Source organism: Triturus cristatus, chromosome 3_1, assembly GCF_964204655.1.
Source record: "Triturus cristatus chromosome 3_1, aTriCri1.1, whole genome shotgun sequence".
NCBI classification, from domain to species: domain Eukaryota; kingdom Metazoa; phylum Chordata; class Amphibia; order Caudata; family Salamandridae; genus Triturus; species Triturus cristatus.
Genome location: NC_140583.1, coordinates 876,092,172 through 876,116,999, shown reverse-complemented (window position 1 = coordinate 876,116,999; position 24,828 = coordinate 876,092,172). Strand labels below are relative to the sequence as shown.

The 24,828-nt window shown below is 42.8% G+C and overlaps 1 protein-coding gene across 1 annotated transcript in view; it reads right to left on the bottom strand.

The window, feature by feature from the left end:
- Positions 1–24,828, bottom strand: part of LRP2 (LDL receptor related protein 2) — a 342,454-nt gene that overhangs the window by 230,352 nt on the left and 87,274 nt on the right. Inside the window, exons 9-15 of the mRNA XM_085645360.1 lie at positions 23,945–24,064; positions 19,354–19,482; positions 17,860–18,029; positions 13,681–13,904; positions 8,194–8,400; positions 6,212–6,414; positions 4,493–4,633 (exon numbers count right to left, since the gene is read on the bottom strand). Coding sequence (XP_085501486.1) covers positions 4,493–4,633; positions 6,212–6,414; positions 8,194–8,400; positions 13,681–13,904; positions 17,860–18,029; positions 19,354–19,482; positions 23,945–24,064 — 1,194 coding nt within the window. The remainder of the gene's footprint in view (positions 1–4,492; positions 4,634–6,211; positions 6,415–8,193; positions 8,401–13,680; positions 13,905–17,859; positions 18,030–19,353; positions 19,483–23,944; positions 24,065–24,828) is intronic.

Sequence of the window (24,828 nt, the reverse complement as noted above, 5' to 3'; positions counted from 1 at the left end):
GGTAGGCCCAGGTACACCTGTGGGCAGGGTGCACTGTAGGTATAAGGTAGGACATGTGCTGGTGTGCTTTACATGTCCTGATAGTGAAATACTGCCAATGTAGTTTTTTCACTATTGAAAGGCTATCTGTCCTATAGGTTAACATGGGTTTACTTTGTAACATCTTACAAGTATAACTTTCCACTGGGACCAAATAGAGAAATAGAGTTTAGGCTCTCTGAACTCAGAATTTAATAACACATCTTTTCAGAGAGAGGGTTTTTAAATTGTGTGTTTGAAAATGCCACTTCTAGAAAGTACACACAAGGAGATGATGGACGGAGTGCTGAAACTTTTCAGGCCCTCACCCCAGTCACAGATCTGGGCTGAATCCATCATCATTCTTTAACTCACTTTGCCACCCCAGTTCAGACCCAGCTATATGCAAATCAGTCTTGACCCTGTGCCTCATGGGAACAGTCCAGACCGAACTGCCAAGCCAGGTATTCCCTGGACCGGAAACAAGCATCCTGGGGCCGGTTTCGGTGCACCACCCCTCATCAGCTGGGCTAGCTTGAATCCAGTGGCAAAGTGAGCAAGAGACCCACGTCTGGGTATACCATGCCAATTTAGGGCAAACAAAGCAAACACAAAGTATGCCCAGACGTGGGTCCCGTGCTCTCCGTGCCACTGGAGTCAAGCTATCCTGGTTGATGAGGGGTGAAACCCCGAAACCGGTCCTAGGATGCTTGTTTCCAGTCCAGGGAGGACCTGGCCTGGCAGTTCGGGCTGGACTGTTCCCATTGGGCGCAGGGTCAAGACGGATTTGCATATGGCTGGGTCCAAACTGGAAAGGCACGGTGAGCAAAAAAACTATGGATTTAGCCCAGATCTCTGTACTGGGGTGAATGTATGACATTGTTCTGCATTCTGTCCATTAATTGTTCTTTTTGCACTTCTAGAAAGTAGGCATTTTCTTACTTAACCATTCTGTGTGCCTCTGCTATTTTGTGTATTGACTGTCTGGGTTTGGAGTGACAGGGTTGGGGATGTGCATTCACTGTAGTGGGGTAGAGGTGTGTCCTGCCTTTACTCGGTGACTCATAGCTGAGCTGAATAGACCTTGGCTTCATTAAGAGTGGTTGGAGGACTTTCAATTGAACCTGAATAAGCACCTGAACAATGCTGTGTCCACATCCTGTAGTGAAGTTGGACCAGAGAGGGCAGAACTGGTTTGGACTGGACTCCTAGACCCTTGCCAGAAAGAAAACAAAGACAAACTGGGGTATAAACAGTGGACATTAAACCCCAGAGAATTAGATGACTTCTGGCCTCAAGAGGAACCTTTTGCCAAGGAGAAGAGCTGGAGATCTATAAGGAGTAGTACTGCCCCTTTGCTGTGTGCTTTACTGGGTTGGCATGGAGTTGGTGCTTCTGCCAAGGGAAGGACAAAGACTGGAACTTTCCTATGAACCTCCTTGAAGAAGAATCTCCAAGGGCATGTGTGTGCTGGCCTCTTATTCTGAAGTCTTAGGGACACAAATACTTCACCTGCAACCCACTGACCAACATCTGGACTCCCATGTGGACTCCTGCATTCACAAGGGTGCCAATTCCAGTTCCTAGGCCCTGAAAAGTATGTGGCTGGTTCTGCAAAGCAAGAAAAACAACTCTGATGCCGTCAGCGATGCCACCAGTGATGCCGCGACTTGTACAGAGGCCCGGGGCACCACTCGTGAAGTGCACAACACACTGCCCCGCCTACACCACAACTCCAACACCCTTCCACGCCTGCCGATGCCTGCAGTTATCGGCCTTCCAGAAGCCAGCGCTCGCACTGACACCGTCACCACTAATGCTTGCATTCCTTTATTGCGGAGCCAATAACCGACAGGAGTAACTTCACAAGCTCTTCAACTTCGCATCGCCTCACTGGAACTGACACCTCACGCCGACGCTGCCGACTTCCCCTGTCCTGGATTCAATGCCTCGCCTCTTCATGGACTCGATGCTTCTCCTCCACAGTGGCAACCAGGGAACCGGCCTCAACCTCGGCACTTATGCTTCAACTCCATGACGCCATGCACCATCCATAGACTTTGTTTTCCAAGGGACTGTTGTTTGGGGGTCTGTGTGACTCCACGCTACAGGCCACGCACCTTGCGGTCAGCGCCGAACTTTGGATTTATGCCTGTCACAACATTATAATAGCCCCAGGCGGAACTAGGTTGTTTCTACAAGTTCTATTTGTGAAATAACTGGTCTAAAGTCATAATTTGATACATGTATGTTGGATTTCTGTCTTTTGGTCTTGTTTGGTTTAGATAAAGATACTTTATTTTTCTTAACTGGTGTGTGTCCATTTGTGGTGCTTTCACTGTGTTACTGTGTGTTTTGAGTACAAATACTTTACACATTGCCTTTGGGATACGCACGTCTGCTCGTGCCACGCACCTGGTGAGCAGGGGTTATCTAAACTGTGTATCCCCCATACCCTCACTCGAAGCAAAGATCCCTACTTGGACAAAGGTGCATACCTCTGCCAATTAGAGACCCCCATTTCTAACAGCGGACAAATGACCAATTTTCACTTTCACACACGACCATCCCAAATTTGGCAGTAAGTAGAAGCAAAAAAAAATTTAATGACTTCCCATGCCTTGGTAGAAAACTTCCATGGCAATAATTTTCTTTTTTCATTTTCAAAAAGATAATCTGGCTGTGGGATTTTGTTTTTAAAAATAAAAAAAAGATGTTGGAAGTGTGCCGACTGCAATGCCATGTTGATGGAATCACACGGTACACTTTCAATGCATTGACAAGAACCACTTTGACAGCAGTTCCTGCCAATGTAAGAGATGTCCTTGGGGGTAGCAGACATTTCTAAAGAGTGCAGTTAGTCCGAAAGGACAAAAAAGTGTTTTACTGTGTAGCCCTCATGGAGTAAAATCCTTATTCTGATATCTACATGAGCCCCTAATACGTTTTTACATTTTCAAAACTTTCCTTTCTTCGGAGCTTCCTAGATAGGCAAGGTAGGAGTGTAAACACTTACTACCAGAAGATATACCCTTTCACAAATACGATTTAGCTCAGTTCAGTTTATCCCATCAAATGCTTTTCCTCAAAATTCACAATGCTCACATCAAATATGATTTTCATGTTTCTGACCTGGGCAAGGTTGAGCTGGTACCTTCTTCACCTTTCCAAAGTTCTTGAAATTTAACCTCACAGCAAATCTAATGAGAGTTCTCTCTTGTCCAACATACACGTCGAGATAAGGCCTCACAGTCTGGGATCTTTTAATTAACCAGTTACCTTTACATATTACCCAAATGATTGCACCCTCTGTTCATCTGGCCTGCATGAATGTTATAAAAAGACCAGAAGACCTTCAACTAAAACAAGTTGTGCCTACAAATGAAAACGTTTCTGAGCATGATATATATGCGAATTTACTTCGCTATGTAGCGGCTATTCAGGTCTTTGATGCCCTTCTCTAGAAGTGTATTTGCCAACATGCAAGGCCTACTGCAACAAGCCAAAGTGGCCTTCTTTACTTAAGCTGCCAGTCTGGTCTGTTATTGTTAAACACTTAATTCAATTCACTTCAGTTAGGCACCCTGAACCTACACTAGAAATGTACACCATCCTATCTATACTACTCAGGGCTCATCGGAAGCCGAAGCATAAATGACACTTTCCATCTTGAAAGACAACTTTATAATGATAAATGTTTCTGATAGTTTGATTGTCTGACATGCCACATATTCTGCATACTTGAGTCAAAGGTCACTTTTACATCGCATCTAGTTATCCTAGAGTAAGTTATTCCAATTGTCTTCGAAAATAGGAAGCTGCTTCAAAGTAAAGTAAGTTATATTAAGATGGACTACTTGTATTAAGTTCTGCTGCAAACGTGTTCAACCATCATTTGTCTTGTACTCTCAGAGCTGGGCTTACAGAGCAGGGCTTTAGCTCTGTAAATCTAATATTTTTAGGTGATGGCCCTTCAATGTGAATTGCAAAAGAAGCCCTTGATATATTACTTTGTCTTCAGTAAGAAATACTGCTTGGACCTGTACTCTATCAATGAATCCCAGGCTATTCAATATGTTCTCAAAACATGACCAGTTGAAGCTGCCGACTTAGGAGGTCGGCATCCGGGTTCGTGTCTCAGCTTCTGGGCAAGATCCTGTGATTCTGGGCAAATCACTTACCCTCCCCGTGCCCATGGACAGCACCTGGATACTCTCACAAGTGATAAGCCGCGCTATATGAATCTACAAACTTTAACTTTAATTCTAATTTACCAACAACCCCTTACTATTAGGATTCTCTTCTTGGTTCTCTTTTCCTAGAAGTGTGAATCTACAGATCCTTATATAGCAAGAACTATTTCAGTTTTTTCTCCCAAAATGAGCTAAGAGGAATTTCTATTCAAGACAGGCCTCTATAACAAATTTACAGCGCACATCAACCTCTCCTTTAATTGGCAATAAAGCCCTCTTACCGGTACAACGCTTTCCATCAGGTTGCAAGTCATAGCCCAGCCTGCACCTGCAGCGATAGCCTAGTCCATCATTGTCTGTTCTGTGGCTTAGAATGCAGATCTGTTCACATCCGCCATTATTGCTTCCACATGGATTTCTTACTAGAAAAAGCAAACATGAATTCAACCAAGATAACTTTATCACCCAAGATCAAGTCACGTTTTCAGGTGAATGTTTTTCATAATATACATCTTCCTGACTCACAAGTGGGGAACATTCCAATCCTCCCAACAGAAGCAAAGCTTTTCACATGTTTTTTATGGTATGGAGAAGGAAAAAAGTATTGGCAAAACCAATAGGTGTTTCCTTTCAAAGACATTAACGGACCTTCTAACTTTGTCAGTGCTTGTTGCGCAGTTTGATAATGTGTGTGAACATACATCACCCAACCGCTACAGTCATTTTGGCTTGTTTTTATGTCTCGTTCCAAGACATCAGATGCATGTTTTAGCACAGTAGATTAAAAAGTATACAAGAAAAGGTGCACAACAGCACATTGCATAGGAAGGAGTGGCCCAGGACCATATTTCAGCTGACTGGTCCTTTGAAAAGTTAGAGCAGAAAACTAAAATGCCAAGGGAATATAGAGCGAGGGAACGATGGAGATGCAGAGTGGAAGCTGAGGGAAGAACAACACTGAGCAGGTAGGAGAGGTAGGGCTTACGTAAGAAAAGAAGAAATAAGAAATAAGTCAGCGTAGTTTGGGCTCTTTCTGCCTGGTGTTGCTGTAGGTGAGCTGCAAGCAGCTCTGTGGCTATAGCAGAGACAAAGGCAGCCCAGTCGCGTTCCTCTACGACTGGGGAACAGGACAGGGATCACATCATGGATATGCAGCTGCGCAATTGGTTCTTTGTAGAGTAGTTAAACTTACTAGAGAAAGGATGGGCTAAAACCAATCCTCCTCAGCAGGTTTGCTAAGTAGGGCTGTTCCAGGGAGTCAAAAGCATTCAGTGCATCTATAAAGACTGCTATCGCCTGAAGATGTGGATTTAAGAAGTGGAGAAAATCAAATCACTTACAGATATAGTATTGGGAGGGCTTATGACATAGTGAGAAATGCACTAAATAATGAATGTCCAGCAATGGCAGCAACAGCAGGGCTCTGGGAATCTCCTATTAAATGAAGCACAGTAGAGATTTCTAGCATCAGATGATCCTTGTCCACCAGTTAAATGACAAGCCGAAAGCTGGGAATGAGGCTGCAGCCCAGAAAGATCAATACGATATTGATTGGTTGGTGATGAAATTAATAACCAGAATGTCCAAAGTTATTCCGGATGGACATCCTAGCTTGGGTTTAACCACATTCTGATGGTTTGTGCTATTCATTGAGGCCTTCTCCACCTCTGAGGACCAATGGGGAGGAGGAGGTGTGGGGGTGAAAGAGGAAAAAGATGGATAAAGATATGAGGAGAGACTGGTTAAGAGAGCAAGGGGGTGAGGGGAAGGGTGAGGACAGTGAAAGGCAGAAATGGATGAGGTACATAGGTCAGAACTCCTGAGGGAAGTGGAGAGAAGACAGAGCACAGTATTTAGGTATCAGTGTTAGGTTTGTGTACAGCCAGTATTTCTAAGCAAACCATAATCATCCCGTTTCAGTCCTTCACCTCTGCCACAAACATACTGACTGTGGCCCCACTGTAGATATGTGACTCGAGCTCACGCAATGTTTCTCTTACCGTATGGCTGCCTGAGACTGTGGTAGACTGTCAGACCATAAGGCCTCATTGGGAACTGGAAAACCACCTGTGGACTTGTTTCATTGAACTTGTTGGACCTCATTACTGCAAGTCTTGTCCAATCAGTGAAATATACGTGATGTTCGAATAGGCTGATTGAGAAAGGATGCGGGATCAACGAACCACCGTGAAGGACCGTCTTCCTGCGAAACAAAAGAAGTTTCTATTTTTCACCTTAAAATTCCTAATTTCCTGCCATTCCATGCCATTCCTGCCATTCAGCATTCCACACGTACTACAATAATGTGTTTTATTTAGAGCACATGTGCCTAAATTCTTCTGATGTGGTAGCGCTCTGCTTAACATACCTTTCTGTTGATAAACTCAATGGGCCCAATTAACGAAGGTAACTTATGGGTAGTAAATTTATGAGTGCGGAGTCTCTGCCCCAGGGGCGTAGTCTCCACACTCGGGGCAGAATCTCCACTCTGCACGCTCTCTGCAGTGCGAAGATTCTGCCCCGTGTGCGGACACTCCACAAAAATGTACTACTCGTCAGTGAGCTTAGTGAATGGGGCGCAATAGTTCTCACCATACAACACCTATTTTCCAATTCTTCATTCCCTTACAAAAACACTAAGAGCATTGGGCCATATGCACAAAGGTAAATTGGGTCATAAAACTAAGTTTACAAATACATTCCCATTTTTAAGCCTGCCAGGGATCCACAAAGGGATTTCTGTTGAGCATAAATCCATTTAATACTGTGGACGAGTGCAGAGAAATCTACAGCAGTAAATCCCACTCAAGAGGTGGGAAAAGGACATTTAAAGTTGTGGTTTACCGTAAAGCGTTGTTCAATCAACATGTGCATTTGTTGACATTGCCAGCGCCAGGACGCTTCTTATCAAGCAGCAGCTGAGCTTTAAAAGCTCCATTTCATTCATGGCCAAACTCCTATTCGTCCCCTTATAGCCTGGAAATTGACTCAGATATACTGTATTCGAGCCAGCAGCAGCGCCCCCTCCAGGACCGAGAGGGGAACGCGTCAATCAAAGACTGGCCTGGGGTGTAAGGGGAAGGTTGTCTCCACAGGGAACAATATTTTTGTGGATTTGTACAGGAGGCCCCGCTCGCCCCCTGTGATGTTCTACGCTGTGGAGTGTTCTGCTCAGTGGGAACAGGAACGTTTACAAAAAGACACGTGACATTTCCCAAAGTATACCTGGTACTGCGTTGCAGGTGTACTTAGGAATGCCAAAAAGTTGTAAATCTGCACTTGTTCCTAGATGAATTTTTATGAGTGCTTTTTGGTAAATACAACCCAGTGTGTGCAGACGTTAAAGACAGTCTACAGAAACCAAAAAATATAAATAACACCAGGCATTCTGCCACTCCACTGTACTTTTGCAAGACAATACTTTTATTCAAAGTCTTTCCATAATTGAAAGGGATCTCATTTGACTAGACAGTGGTACTGTGCCAAGGATCTACAATAAAAGGAAGTGCCTTTTCTGGTGCCAATTTAATCAAAAATATTTGCCATATGTTCCTTTTATAGTTTCTTCTCTTGTTTAGGTTGGCACCATTTAATGTTGGCTCAGGATTGCACTTTCACAAGTTTGTTCTGTTGTTTTCTTTTCATTTAGTCAGACGTTCCTCCGCAGCACCTTGGCTTTTTATCACCGAGGCAAGTCAACACAACACTGCTATCCTAGTAAAGCGGCTGCCAGCAACATTTTTAGAAGCTACCCCATTTCATTAAAATTTCTGTAAGTAGAGTACAACTGCGCTCACTACTCTTCGAATCCCACCATAAAAACTCTAAGTTGTAAAATCAAAATGGCCTTCTTGTCCTGATCTTGATATGCAACAGCGTCAAAGGCTGATCTAACACACTAATAGTGATATTCACTGAAATTAACATGAGCACACATGGTTAGGGACTGTAACCATTGTCAAATGCAAGTGCTTAATCCTACCTTTGAAGACCATCATACGTTGCAGTCTCAATGTAGTCATATCGATTATCAGCCCAGTAAACCCTCTTGGCCACAATGTCCAGAGTTATTCCAGCCGGCCATCCTAGCTTGGTTTTAATCAAATCTTGGCGGTGCGTGCCATCCATGAAAGCCCTTTCCAACTTCGGCTCTCCAGAAACCCGGTCCAAAGCAGAGAAAAATAAATACCTACGGAATGAAGGAAGAACATCGACATGTTTCGACTACTTTTTAAACATAATTATTCGCATAATAAAAATAACTATTTCTTTGATTTTTTGTTTGCTGGGCATAACACTGGAATTGGTCAACGATGCATAGTTAACCAAAACTAACTGCTGGTAATATTTTCTATTCAAAATGAAGTTGCTCTTAAACAGCCTCTTAACAATTGTACTGCTTCAAATTCAGAAGCCAAAGGAGTGGCTATCTAAACATACATTTAAGATTTCATGCCATAGTCCAATTTGATCCAAATATTTTACAAAGTATATGTTAACTTGACTTAAAGCAATAACCTAACTCATTGCCTTTTGAGGAATTTACATGAAGTCTGAGTTTCCAATTCCTGCCTCATTGCCTTGCATGTCTATTCTTAATATGCAAATTTTTTCTGATTTACCATAATTTTTCGTGATTCTCTGTTGTCGGTCCCAAATCTACTTACTTGTTCATAACCCACTCCCCGCCTTCTGTCCATGATCCACCACAGGAAATCTCCTAACCATTTATTCAAAGGAAAACTTCCAAAGCCCTCCCCTGATTCACCACAAAGGTGTGCTTTGTGATGTTCACAACTGTCCACTGAAACATGAGTCTATAGTGAGTGCTAGGTAATGAAAAATGAAAAATGAAATGAAATGTTGTACTTGTATAGCGCACTGCTGCCCCAGCAACGGGGCGTCCTGGCGCTTGTACTCATACCACTGTGGAACCATTCCTGGCTTTCCCTGTGAAATGTCCACTCCTGGGCACCCCCAAGGTGAAGCCAAGCATCCCCAGCGCAGTTGGGGCCATTGTGGAGATTAAGCCAGCTATTGCCCAGAGTTGCAGAGTGGGACCCATGATTAGAGTAGGCACCAAGGCAAGAATTATCAGGTCAGAGGAAATTGAGCCCAAGACCAACCGAGGCGGGAATTGAACCCTGGTCCCGGGCCAGATCTCTGCATCAGGGTCTGCCGTTCTAACCATTGAGCCACACTTCTCCATAATATAACTAGAAGTTAAATATACACGCCTAAGCACTATATAGATTAAATGGCCTGTGTTTCGCATTGCTGCTGCTTTTGATGGTTCCACTCAAAAGACAATGTTATGTGCCAGTGAGCCACTTCCACATTTCCTACACATTATCCACATAACGGATATGAGGTTAATATTTCCCTGCTGAGAAACATTTTGTTTCAGGATCACAGGCAAGAGGGTGGGCTAAACAGATTGCAAAATGAGATGAATTTCTTTGTGTTTTTTTGTCATCCCACCGTTGAATTCCGTGTCTAATGGTCAAAATAGAAGAGGCCAAGAATGGAACATATTATTGGCAAATACAATAGAACTTTGCTAAGCCCCTTCACGAGGATCGAGTCTGTCACTTGGATGGAAAATTCCATTGTTCCACCAGGAGTTGGAAGCCTAGAATTGGTAGAATGCGGCCAGATTCTTTTGTGGAATATGTGTTGGGGAAGTTGCGCAATGAGCCAACAATGCATTAGTTGTTTAGACTCTACAGTGTAACACAGGCTTCCAAAGTTAGCAACAAATCTATACTTGGGTACCAGCTAGCAATAAGCACTGCACAACTACACCACGGATAAAAACAAATAAAACTGCTAAACACTGTATTGTAATAAGTACAGATAGTACTTGGTTGGATGTTGAAAATATTTTAGCAGTAAATGTACTGTGGGCATTTGGTTATATGAAATTCGTTCTGTTTTTTCATAAATGAACATTATAGTAAATGTTATTTGGTATCTTAGGAACATTAAGTCAATCTTTTTCATCCTTCAAAGTGCTGCTGGATTATAATTTTTCTGCCATCATAAAAGTAGTTTCTAAGTGGATTACTAGCATGGAGAGTGGATTGTAGGAGACATGAAAACAGCATAAAGCAACTGAGACAGTTGAGTGCAAACGTTCAGAGCATTGAAGGGTCCTCTTGATGACAACAGATCAAATATTAAAGCAATACGACTGTACTGTACATCCAGTAACATAACCAGACTCCTGAGACAAGTAAGATGAAAAATCAACTTTAAAAAAAAGTTCAGATGTCCAAAACACGGAAGAATTAGGGAAAAGGTGCGAACAAAACCAATCCAATAGTGACAGCAGACGGGGTGGAGAAAAGGAATTCGACAGTGGACTGTGTTCAATATTCTATGACACAAAAGGTGGTTTTCCATTGACCCTAGTTTTAAAGAAGGTGTATTTTGGAACCTAGGTTTAAGGTAGTGAATGGAGCAACCTCTTGTGTGGGCTTTCCTAAAGTGTGGGGTGCTTCGCCATTGTACATTTTCAGCTGGCAAAGACCGGGCTGTTGAGTACCGTTGGACAGATCAGATATTTTCTGATGAAAAAAAGCTCTGAGGTCTGTCAGAGGCATTCAAACTGCACCCTTTGCCCCACCACCAGTCATTTTGCGGTTCTCTCAAGGTCTTTCAGACATGATCAAATTTGTGGAAACCTTTACCAACTCTGGCTGCATCATTTTGTATTCGTTGGACAGTGCAAGAAAATAGGCAGGTAGGCCTAGGTATATATACGTTGTTATCGTAGTCATTTCTAGATAATACGCAAACAGAGACTATAGAATGGGAAGTAATATTTCCGCAGATGAAAAGTATTGAAACATTAGTTTCGGTCTGCGGGATTCTGATAAATGCGAAAAGGTTTGGTGAAGAGTCAGCTGGCTTCATACACTTAGCATGGCCATGCCCCTCAATAGCTAACTTCTGGATTTCAATATTCTCAAAATTAAGTGATATAACCGGAGAACCCCTGACACCAGATCCACTGTTAGCTCTCTTGGGCTTTTCTAAATGGGTTCGTAAAGATATAAGACGCCTTTTTGACATTGGGTTATTGATAGCGAAGCGAGTGGTGGCTATGCATTGGGCACGAGGTTCACCCCGCACTCTGATGCAATGGTCTAGAGATATGTTATTTTGCAATACGCAGTCTGAATTATTATCCGCATATCGGGTTTCACTGGTCATCCCTACTGGGCATAATAGTAGAAGCTCTATGAGAAAATTAGATTCCAAAAGTGCATATGTATCACTCTGGTAAATCAATCCCTTTATCATGCATTGCCCTACCAGTAATATTCTTTGGTGTATACTCATAAACGCTGTGACTAACTGTGGTTCTGTTTATATTTTGTTTTAACTGTTTGTATTGTATGTTTTTTTATCATAAAAACTATTAAATACAATAAATTTAAAAAAAAGAAATGTATTGAAACATGATCTAAGAATAGACTTAATCTGCAATTGCCATGAGACAATCTAGACTAAGAGCACTAGCCAGAGTCGGACCGGCCTTTAGGGCAATCAGGCAGTGCTTCGGCTGTTTATTTTAGAAGTATGTGGGCTTGTTTTACGGGTAGGTGGGCTGGGTTTTACTGTTTATTTCCCTGACATTAACACAAACAGTGCTTGTGGCAAACACAATTTCATACAGTCTCCAACACCTTGTACAATTCTCTTGAGATGTGAATTTACAAGGTCAAAACTGGCCTGATTTGCAAAGGTAGACCACTTTTTTAGCTATCTGGTTCACTAATCGGGTCATTTTTTATTTTGGTGTCTGGGTCTAATTTGTTGTCCCAGTCAGACTCTGGACCTAGTTCTTTGGGCAGGCAGTTGAGGGAACCGCATAAATGACGGCCACAAAGTACGGTCCTTATGCCCTAGGTGATAAGATTAAATTCTACTCAAGCGTGATTTGAGCAGGTGTACTGACCTTCAATAAGTGTGAAGCACTGAGAAGACAAGAGAGAGAAGTTCAAGTGGAGGAAGACTGCTGACTGGCCACAAAGTGCCTAAGTGTAATTTAAGCCACAGGCATGTGCATCCAAATAGCTGAATTCAAGGCATCACATTAACAAAGGTACGTGCTGCCGGCAAGGAGTTCTAATACCTGATGAGAATGAATAAAGTATCAAGACCTGGGCCGGACTGGCCGTAGCAGGCACCGGGCATTTTCCTGGTGGGCCAGAAGGGTGGGGGCTGTTTTTTGAGTGGTGGGGACGTTTTTGTTCCTGGGGGTCGGTTTTGCAGCAGTGCTGCAATATTGCCCCCCTGCAACAAAAGCAGCAGTGGTGCTTCTCACTAGCGCCGCCCCACGCTCCGGGGTATGTCCAACTAAATTGCCAGGGCTGGTTTGTGTTCCCAGTCCGGCCCTGAGCTAGACAACTGCCTCCTATGAGCTCCCTCTCACCCACATCTAGCGTTCATGCTACTTAACATGTGTGCCACAACTGAACTGTTTCACTGAGAATGATTCTAGCCTAACTGCTAGAAATTATCGAGACTGCACACTGCCCTCCCGCCTTTATATTTCCATGCCGCCTTCTCCTCACTAAGGGCTAGGTGTTGAAAAAAGCGATTTACCCATTCTGTGTCTACGGGAAAATGTGTAGGTACATCAGGCCCAAAATCTCGAATGAATGCATTTGGCTGAACTGTCTGCTACCATAGGGTCACCACTCAATACCAACATCTAAAATGCTCCCACTTATTTCAGTTGCCAAACTGCTAACTCTGCCGTGGGTCACCCTTGCCTACCCCTGGGAGGGTAAATATTTGCTCATGGCCATATAGAGTAGAATCCTAATCTCTGTTCCATACCCAATGTGCTTACTGCTAAACTGTCTGCATGCACTACCCTCCCTTCTGCCCTACTGTACACAATTGATAGCTACACTGATGGCTTCATTGCCAGTTCTCTTGTTGACTGCTCCTTCCACCTACCCCCAACATTCTCTTGAATGCTTATGGCTTACCTTCCAGCTTTTGGCCATCAGGTTGTGTACTCCACTCTTACTTCCTCCCCACCCTGATGGCTAAATGGTCAGCTCCTCCACTACCTGTCTTTTGCATTCCCATTTCACTGCTCCGATGGTCATCTTCATAGTACCCTCAGTATACTTATGGTTTAACAGCTGGCATCTGCCTCACCGCCAATATCCTCACTTGCACACCTTACCCACATATACCAACAGTGCAATAAAATCACTATGGCGGTGTCTGGACATAGTCATAAACAGCTAGATGGCGATAGACAGACAGACAGACAGACAGACAGACAGACAGACAGACAGACAGACAGACAGACAGACAGACAGACAGACAGACAGACAGACAGATAGATAGATAGATAGATAGATAGATAGATAGATAGATAGAGTGAATCTACCAGCATTCCCTTAAAGGATGAGTGGTCCTCAGCCTCACAGTTACTTACCCAACTGTTGGATCCAGTGCTATCCCTCTGGGAACACCCAAATTTTCGGCAATGAGGGTCACGCGGTTGCTTCCATCTAAATCTGCCACATCTATTCTGTTCACACTGGTCTCCACTACATAGAGCTTGTTACTGATCCAGTCCACTGCTAAGTTCTCTGGGTTTTCAACTGAAACACTTAATACCTCACGAACGTCAGATCCACTGATGTCTGCAGAAAAAACCTAGCGGGTAAAGTAGAAATATTAACAGCAAACCAAATGGCAAGGCAATGCATGCTTTTTGGTTAGAACACTATAGGAAGAATAGAATTCATCTTTGGAATACATATTTCTAGTATAAACATATGCCTGTGTTTGTGTTTACATCGCATGATTAAAATGTTTTACTTCACAAACAGCAATAGTTTAAACACCTATTATTTCCTGTGAACCACACATTTTCAACCAATGAGAAACAGAATAGCACATAAAACCACGATATAAAACATTGAAGTATATAGCAGGTAGTATTTTGTATGGTGTGTGAAGCACTACAAAAGGAAGTTGTGACAGTAGATGAAGGGTAGAGTTTCTAAATATAGTGCATAAAGATCCTGTGTTCTTGGCCCCACTATAAGGTTTACCATTTTATGCCTTGGGACTTAGAGGAATTAAAGGACTTGTGCGCGGTTTGATCCTCTGGACGCAATTTATCTCCACTCAGACCTCAAAACAGATTCTGATGATGACGTCCTACCAGAATGTTACCCTTCCACCACCCACGCACTTTTTCCCTCCTCAAAGCATCCTCATGCAGCAGAAACACTTGACACGCAGTGCTTCAGAAATGCCCAAATAAATTAAAAAATATAATGATCTGAACCATGGATGAATGACTAAGTGTAGTGTGTCAGGTTAAGAATTTGGAACCTACGCATATGAGGAATACATTTTGATGATCGTCAGACAACAGAGATGAGACTGCCTACTATGAAGAGTAGGGTGTGTGTTATGTGGCAATGATTAGAACCTGCAGACTAATGGACAAAAAAACTCTTAGTACTAAACGAAAAGTCTACACCACCGTAATTGAAAAGGTTGGTTTAAGTTTTAAGTCAGTGCTTAATTTCTGAATAAATATGTGCCACGGCCCTTGTCAGGAGAGCACTGCAACTTGCATCACCCATAGCCCTCGCAAGTGTTGCCAAAGACAGTACCAACACAACTTACCATCACACTCCTACAAATGACTAGTACCTGCCATCCGAGCTACTCTAATAGCTTTCGGTGGTAGGTATTAGTCATTTTAATCTATATTGAATTATTAAACAACAACTGTTGCTGTGCTCATCACAAAATTAGACAAACAGTGCCACCATGTGGCAGACTGTTATAAGTACTGATACTGACAATAAAGTGCCGGTGCTGGGCACTGTATATCACTGGCTCAAATTAAGCACTGGGGTCAGTAATGTTCTTACTTTTCTCGGTTATGTTGTAATTCCATACACAGAAACAGATACTTTTAGGGCACAGGAGCGAGCTACAGTCCTGAGTGAACCTAGGGGTAAATCACTCCACCTGTGTGAATCGCCAACCTAAGGGTGATGCAACCCATGTTGGAGCAGCACAGCGTAGAAAAAGTGAAGCGTGGTGGGTTTACTTAGAGAGGTCAACCTAATCTGTTAACTGTACCTGGTCTCCAATCATTGTGTCAAAACAGCCATAAAAGGAACAGGACTGCTGAGCTGCATGTGTTGTATTAACCACAAATGGTTAGAGAGCAACTGCCGGCACTTAGTCATTCCTTTCATCATGGGATATGGTGAAAAGATGGCCAAGAAGCCTGTCATGTGGCGCCCTCAATTAGAAATCAAACATCCCCTACCGCACCTGATTAGGGTAGACCCTGTCTATTGTTTCACAATGGTGTCCCTCTCTCTCTCTCTCCTCAGGTCTGGAAAAAATAGGCCAGGTTATAGATGCAACGCTATGTCTGCCTGGGGGACCAGTTAGTAACAGTTTCTTGAGACAACTCCACACAAATAATTGATATGCTGGCTTTGCCGTTAATTTTATGCTATTTTCAACCCATTTATCCTCATTTTAGGGAAACTTTAAATCTAAATGTGAAATAATGTCATGCAGTTTCTATGGGGAAATAGTTGGCCAATCGGAGAACACTTGTATTTACCCATTGGAGGAAAATGTGTGCTTAATGTTGCTTGGATGAAAGTCAATTAGGTGTAGATAAGGGTAGCAGCTGCTTCTCCTGACTTGTCCTTTGGTACCTCTGGCTGGCCCTGGCCTCACAGGTCTTGAAATGAGTGAAAAGAACCCTAGTAACTTTCTGTAACTTACACCTATTGCCCTTCACCTACCCCTGAATAGCAATCAGAAGACTGTAGAAACAGTGTAATTTTCATGTAAAGGCAACTTTTTGTGATGTAATGACAATTTCACATTGATGTCATCTTACTGGCTTTATGGATGGATTACCTACACACCTCTAGTGACATTTTATCACTCTTTTTTCATCAATCTACAGGGCTAAAATTAAACCCCCAAAGCCCTCCTTACATGTGCTTCAGATAGAAGCCCTTTGACAAACATAACGGCCCTTAAGGGTAAAAGCAGTCTGGGGTTTTTATAACAAGGAAAGCCATAAAATCAACCATTTTCTATCCTCTTGCAGGTTCTGCACCAAAGTAAAGTAATCCTTCTACGGCCCTGCGCGGCTCTATGCTGTGTTCAGCCACACTCGTCCTCTCACTGGCGGAGACGCAGAAGCACTAAACACCTGAACAGGGTTTGCATCTGACATTGCAACTAAGGCCCTCGTTATAAGTGGACAAGTATTTGGTGCGATATTTATGGCACTTGATAAAAGTCGACTCTGCTGAGTTGAAATTCATGTGGGATAAATACCACCGAATTATGGGTTTTTGGGGAATAACGTGCAGCTTTTGTTTTTTATTGCACCAAAATTTGCATGCACCGGGAAAAACCAGGCATTTCTCCCAACATAAATATCTGCAGGTTTGACCTAACTGTATTTATTACAAAACTCATAATTGCAATATGTGGGGTAACAGGAGTTACCACATACAACAATTAACCGTGCCCCGTGTACTGAGGGCCCAAATGTTCTCTGCTATATTGTCCCCCTTCCGGGTGACTAAAAGTGTCCATGGGAATCCAGATGCGGATACTTATTGTGCTATCGGGATTACAACCACAACACTTTGATTTATCTGAGTTGGTTATTAAAAGTCGGTCATATTTTGATATAAACAACACTTTTAGAAATATAGCATTTCACCATTTGATTTTTTGAAAATTCTTAAAGAGACAGACGTCATGCTGCTGTGATACATTGGATATTGTTTTTTTAAGTTTATCTCATGAGGCAGAACATAAAAAATCCATTGTACATATTTTTAAAAACGCAGCAAAATGAGGTATCAATGTAGAAAAATATTCTACACTGCTTGAATGAAGTACTTTCGAAGTAAGTCCTTAGTCGTTGGAAAATCTACCCATTTTGTTTCTTAGAAAAAAAGCAGTGAAACCAAAGAGCTTCTCTCTCTGAACAATGCTGACAATATTTGTTATCCATGGCCCAATTACCATCCCATTAGGGTCATGCTGGAGAAATCAGATTTTTATCATCCAGCATGGTAAGGCAGCTTTCACAACTGAAAAGATCAGGTTTCAAAAAATTGCTGACAAAAATCCGACTAGTTTGGAAAGAATGTCTAGTATTCGCGTGATTAGGAATGTGGACGCCGTTGAGGGTAAAATTAAAAGTAGCTTACCACAGAATCCCATAAAAGCATGCTTTGTTTAATGTATCCTCTGTAACAGTACAATCCGGTGTTTCGAAACTATTTTGTTGTGGAAAGACAGGAACCTTCCCTCTGGGAGAGGTGTGGTGCAGCGGTCAGGGCGGTTGACATCGGAGCACAGGGCTCACGGTTCGATCGCTGGCGGCAGCTCAGCTCAGCACCATGTGACTCTGGGCAATTGCTCGCTTAATCTTCCCGACCGCCCCAGTGCCCTGAGACCCTTAGGGGTGATTAGTTTGCGCTTTATAAATACCTAGTTTATGATTGTCTACTCGACTTACAAATATGGCCATCATGCTTCCTGGGACTTAAATTCACAAAAATCCATTTCACTTGAAGCTTTCTCCTACCTTGTTTTGCACTGTGTCTGACCAGAAGATTCTGCGGAGCTGGTAATGAAAGTCCACACCAACGGCCACCCCTCGATTGCGGGATTGCACCAGTGTGCGGAGGTTTCGCCCGTGCACATCCCCAATCACCAAATCCTGGCCGTTGGAGAAGATTATCGATGGCGTGCCAGCTGAAAAAACACATAGGGTCTGTCAGTGGTATCTCAAAATGTAGGTGTACCAGAAGCTCCTGAAGATAAGCAAACTATCCCTTAGATTTATAAACGTGGTGGTGCAAATTTGAAATGTGCAGGGTAAAGTGTGGAACTAGGATGTGGCTCTTCCCCACGCGGACTGCATGAGTCCCACACCGCACCGTGACCGTCAGGCAAGTCAATGGGACACAAGAAGCCCAGCTCATGTCAGAATTAGGATCCAAATCAAGAATATACTGGGAAAGGAACAGCTAAGATTAATCTACCCCTCTCAGGTTCTTCTTAAAGACATATGTTATGCTATGTGATGTTCTTTCAATCATGTAGCAGTAGGAATTTACCTTTTCCAGCTACCGATTACTCAGTAGGCTAAAAGAAAGATCTACAACTGTTTCCTAAAATCAAGATGGCGCTCAGTCTCCTCAGTGCCTCAGTTATCTCAATTTAATGTTTTGCTGCAGTGTATTAAAAGATTTCACCCCTAATCTGACTCTTTTGCTCTTCCACAAAAAGAAAAGAATGTCGTCTACCACCGGCAAAAATGTTTGTACTGGTTTATGAAAATTCAATGCTACACTCCTAGAGGTGTCAAAGATATTAAAAAGTTTGAGTTGCACAAATGTATTTGCTTATCGAGCTCTAAGATGTGTGCCAAGTTTCAAACCTCCAAGCACTAAATGCATTAATTAGAGTTTTTTGCCAAATTAACATGAATCCCCCATCACTCTCCAGACCCCACCAAAAACATTCCTGGAATTCCATGAAGACGGTTTCATTGAGCGTGGATGTCAAGTGTCTGAAATATCTCTTTGTTTTCTATTCTGCCAGGGAAGTATTTAACTTTTCTAGAGCATACAGCTATTTATGTTAGTCTCAACATCACTCTTTCTATTTTTAACTATTAATTTGCTACTTGTTTCTGTCAATATCATGTTATATTTGTCACACATGAAAACTATTTTCAGGATCCTATGTTATGGTCAAAGTTTGCTCAAATAACAAAAACACAAAAAACCAATGATAAACTCATATTCAAGCAGACATTTTCTATGATCTCAAATACATTATAATGGGAAAAATACAAAGGTTTTGATTATCAGTGGGCCTCTGCTATGCTCTGAGACAAAATACAATGTACCTACTGCTTGCATATACTTATCTGCTAGTAGCAGATGATACCAGTTTACTTGCTATAAAGCGTGCCTCTGTGCAAAGGATTATATTGGCTTTCAAATAATACTGATTACATTTGACGGCAGACATCGGGTATGGTACAAGCAGCCCAAGGCTAAGTTCTTACATGAGGAGTTGGCACGACAGTGCCTGTGGTGCTCTAGAGTGTACCCTTCTACACAGCTGCAGTGGTGACTGCCCACGCGGTCTTCACATATCTGGTCGCAGATTCCCCACATCTTGCAGTCATCGAAATCTAGGACAATGGCAGAGGAAATATGGTTATAGGTTTCTGCTACACTTATATTGGAAAAGAAAATATAAAACATTTAGGCATACAACACAAGTGGCCAACTAAGGGCCTGATTTAGACCCTGACACACAGCCCGCTGCCGGCAGGGTGGCAGAGGTCATCTCCTTGACCACCCGGCCAGACTATCGCCCACCAAACTAGAAGATCAAATCCAGCCCTGGGGTGATCTCTATGCCTCCAGAACACTGAACACTTTCCCTAGTCCTGTACCTCCATCTTCCTCACCTTCCTCACTTCTGCAAAGAAAGAAAGGAGCGCTCATTCACCTCAACTCTTTAGCTTCTAAACAAACAAAGACCTCCAAAGCTTCAGGTAGCAACAGTCACACGAGTTGTTCCTTACATGTCCTAAATCAATTCGCAAGGATACTGCACTCCTGCAGTTCCAGAAGCCACACATTGCGACCAGTGGTGTAACAAAGGCCCCCGCAGCCCCTGTGGTGTAGGGGGACCCGAGCTCCAGGGCGACCCCTCAGCACAGTACCCTGGCCTGAGACCTCTTGATTGAGCCCGGAGGGGGCCCCTCCATGTACCTTACAGGGCCCCCCCCTCAAGTTTCATTACACCACTGATGCGACGGAACCCTCAAAGCTGCTATATGTTTCCATCGCTGACCTCCAAAGACAATTCAGCCACAAGATAGAATCTTCTAAATTCTTTTGTGTACTTGTGCATCGGACCTTTGTAAGTCATTGGCAAGGACACTTACCGTGTAGGATGAGAATTGGGTGGTTTGTTGCCTACTGAGTGACTGTTTATTAAAAAGTCTGGGAAATGCTGGCTCATGTGCAAAGCATTAAACCAGTGCTTCCAGTAGTTTCAGCTCACTGGCATGCTTCAGATTAATGATGACCCAGTAAAACGACGGACAAGCAATCCTTTTGTTCCCCGAGCTATCCTTCTAGTGGAACTGGTTTCTACAGTGACTTCTGTTTGTATATCTGTGTCTAATGGTACAAATTAAATTAATTTGGGATTTTCAATCCTCCCTCACAGCTCAAGTTAAAATCACTTTGCAAACCTCCAATTAGAGCCAATCAGTGCTTAACTTGAGTGGATCGCATTTTTGGGGACCAGCACTGCTTTTTCCTCATTAGACATTGACCGCAAGCAAGACAGTGAAGAAGTCAGAAGAGAAAGACGGAGCAAATGTCACAAAGTGAGAAAGCAGGAACCTACACGAGTGGCATAAAGGGACAGGGAGTGTCTGATAGTGGTAGAGACGGGAGGTCGATTCAAGACTACACAGCCTTGGTGTTCGGGTCACCGACGTTTAATACTACCGGCTGCAGGTTTCTTAGCAGAGCTTTAGGCACTCGCACTTATATTATTACAAATAAGGCACTGGAACCCATTGAGCAAGTAATAAAAAATGCAAACAGCCTACGGAGCCACACCCCTACTATGCACAAAGGTATAAACCTTGAGCCCAAAAATGTATCTTTTTGCAGTCCTGGTTTCCCACTCAAAACACGTCATCAAACCAACAATGCCCAATGACCACTCACACGAATAATCCAGTTCACCTGCAGGGCATCCTTTTACCATTAAACATACTTCTATCACCAATTGCCCAGTTCTTTGTCACAAATCTTTTTCTCACAATGGTTGACAAATTAAGGCAAAGTCTTGAAAGGAAGCGTTATTGAAGGAGTCAGTCGATCTACGAGCGAGCAACTGTCAAAGAGCTCACTTGCATGATCGGTTTAAACGCGTTGAAGGGGTGGAAGAGGAAAGCATAATGTTAGCCTCCGTGTCTTTAATGAAATCCAGATTCTCTAGTCATGGTAATAGGAGAATCACAATTCTCTTTCAAAAGTACCATATGATACAGTATGTGTCATAATGATTGCGGTATTGTTTGGCAAAATGGTCATTTTCTTTAGCAGACTAATGGTAATGAAAACTATTCAGAAAACATTCAGGTACCAAACGGTATGGAGCCCCAGAGAACCAGAGGGAAAGGGACTGGAAGAGGGAGATAGAGAGATGCACAGTCAAGAAGCATAAACATGGTAGAGGTCCTAATAGATATACAAGTGAACTACCGAATATTATCAGTTCCAGTTCTGCAACAAGAAATTAACATATAAAGGGCTGCCCCGCCTGCAAATGGCTTCTTTGCACATTGGATACTTAGAGGATACTCTCATCTTTCACTTCTGTTGTGTAGACTACCTCACAGTGTTGTAATGTAAGTTTGGTTAATTTTCTTGTGTATGAGATGTTTTAGCAGTTAAAATGGCACTAGGATTTCTATCTGTGACCTGCCATTCTAATTCACGCACCGGCTGTGCAGCTGCGCTTTGCTAGGGTGTTTTCTCCACTTTTGATTGACTTCAGTACAGTGTTCGCGCAGATATAGTTTACAGACTGGGTTACCCCAGGAGGCCAATGGCCTCTCCCTGGTTGTATGTCAGAATATCATATGCATAAATATCGCATGACATAAACATCATTCATTTATCATTCATAAATATCATTTAGAAACATATTGTCCCTTTGGCTGTCGTTTTTCTATCAACTCCAATATGGCAACATTTGAGCGATATTTAGGACCTAACATTTATGTCAGATGATATTCTGGTAACATACCCACTTCATAAAGGTAATATTATATATTGCATGGTTTACAGTCGTGGCTAGCACAGGTAAGAGTAGTGGAGTGGTGGGCATGGCAGGGTGGGTGTCGGGGAAGTCGACATACGACGGGGTAATTAAATAAAAAATTAAAAAAACACTTACCTTGCGCTCACCGCACTGCCAACTCGGCAATGCGGCGAGCGCAAGGTAATTGTTTTTTTTAAACGTATTCCGTCGTATGTTGACCCCCCCGACCCCCACCCCGTCCTGCCCCCACCCCACTGCCTCATCGCTCTTACCTGTGCCGGCCGCCACTAATGGTTTATTTGTTTCTTACAAAGGTCTGACCCCCATACTTGATTAAACCTTACCCTACCCTTTATAAACATTCAGTGTCTCTTGATGGCACTCCTAACTCTGGATGGTTCTCCTGCTGTAGTTATTCTACTCTGTAGGAATTACCCAAGTGGTGAACAATCGGTGCTCTGCAGGTTCTGACGCTATCCTGCTCTCTCATCAGATAACCGCTGCTACCCAGACACTGCAGCGAACCACACCTTACTTTACCCACCCAGGGCAAAGAGCCACCATGCTTATGAGTATGGCATTTGTTTGTACACTCACACTGTTGTGACTGCTGCTAGGAGTGTTACGCATTGATTGAACCAATTCAGAATCCTCTCTTGATCGCTGCACAAGAATAATAGAGCTGGAACGTTCCCATTAGCACAACAGACGTAGCAGCTATGCCTTTATTAACTAGGCGGTTACAGTGGCAGTGCTACTAGTTTGTTTGAGTGCAGGTGGTGGCAAGTTCAGACTACTACTGGATCGCCAGGTCACATTGGTGGTGAGCTTGCATTAGTTTGGGTCGGGCTACTGCCACTTATTTTTTTCTTCCTTAGGTAGTCCCTGGAAGGAAAACATAAAAGTATCCCTGACAACCAGGGAGAAAACTTCTTGCTAATCAAGGACACTTTACCTTTGCTTTCAATAACAACTCCTACTTTGAAGTTTGTTGCTGAAAACTAAAGGAGAAAGACAAGCCAGCTGAAAAAATATAGTTGCCCATACCATATTCATCAAGCGATGAAAGTGCATCAGTGACACCAGTGAATGCACTTTCATGACAGTGATCCCTGCCAACCATGTAAGGATCTTTGGATATGATGGGCAGTCCACCACTGCAGGGCGGTGGCAAGGAACCACCACTGACTCACCTGGCTGCTGGTCTCTAGCCCAACAGTAAATGAGTCCCAAAGTGTCTTGGAAGTCCTCTGGTGTCAAGCGAGAGGTTCTCATCCCCCACAATATCTTTCAATCTCTTCCATTTTCAAGTATTTGTGGGGAGGACTAAGTATTCTGAAGTTGCCTGTAGGAGACTGTGCCATGGTAAAGTGGCTATACAGAGAAACATCTGCCCTCAGCAGATGGACACTGAGTGATGGCTATCAGAGGTGGGTGGGTGAACTACTTGAATGCCCACACCTTCACTATGACTGTCTTTAGCTCTCTCCATTAGCGCTCCCAATCGCTAGATAATGTAACACTCGGTTGTTGTCATGTCCTGCTTTCTGAATATGTTCAAAAGTGACAGCAGGCGAAAAGGGTTGTGATACCGAATTATGACCCTTTCTCTTCCAATCGATATTATCCATTAGCACAGCGATTGCAGATGTTCGATGCAGGTGTTTGTCATATCATATTTCAGAGAGAAATAACTTGTGCTTTATCAGTGAGGTGATGTGAAAGTAACATTCTTTTTTTCTGGTCATCACTCGGAACATCACCTCATTTATTCCCAGCATATTTTGGTCACTTACCAATGCATGTCCTGTTGTCATTGGGGTTGATCACATAACCAGATGGGCAATAACAGGCACCGCCAGTAGGTGAAGGGTGACATCGGTGCTGACAGCTCAACGCAGCACACAGAGCTATACCTACAAAATTATCAATGAAACATAACCAGAAAGATTAAACATACAGCACGAAGGAAAATATTCACATTGGTAGATAATCCAGGAATAGTTTTTCTCTTTTGTAATAAATGCAGTTCATTATACCCTTAGGATGGAAGATTAATACATTTAATAGGAAATTATTATTTTCATTGATAATTGTTATGATTAGGCCTAGTAATCAGAGTAATTTCAGAAAATCTGTGTTACTCTTTGACGCAGATTTTCTGATTATTACTCAATTTATCCTGCTTAAATAAGTAAGAGTAATTTGTGGGAAAAATCGTACAGCGAGAACACATTTAACAAGCACCAGCAATTGCTCATTCTTGCTATTCATGTTTTGCTGCATTTAGCTCTGTTTCCTAGCACAAAATATATCCTTGCATTCATTTTGGACGTGAGGGCGCATTTTATGATAAACAAATATGGTGCAAAATGCTGGTAGTAAGTGGGACAGGTTTATTGAGTGTGAGTATTGACTTGCGCTCAGTATTTGTGTTCTGTTGCATTTACTGCTGTTTCTTAGCACAAAATACATCTTTTTATTCAGTTTGGATGCGAGGGGACATTTTTGCACTAAAAAGTAGCGCTACACACATGACTGACTCTTCTCGCATAATTCAGCGTAATCTCACAGAATCCTTAGACAATTTTGTATGATTGCACTACGTGAAATTACGCGAGTTACGCCCACTCCTAGCTATGATATGCAATAACTCGCTGCAGATACTGCTGTTGGAATC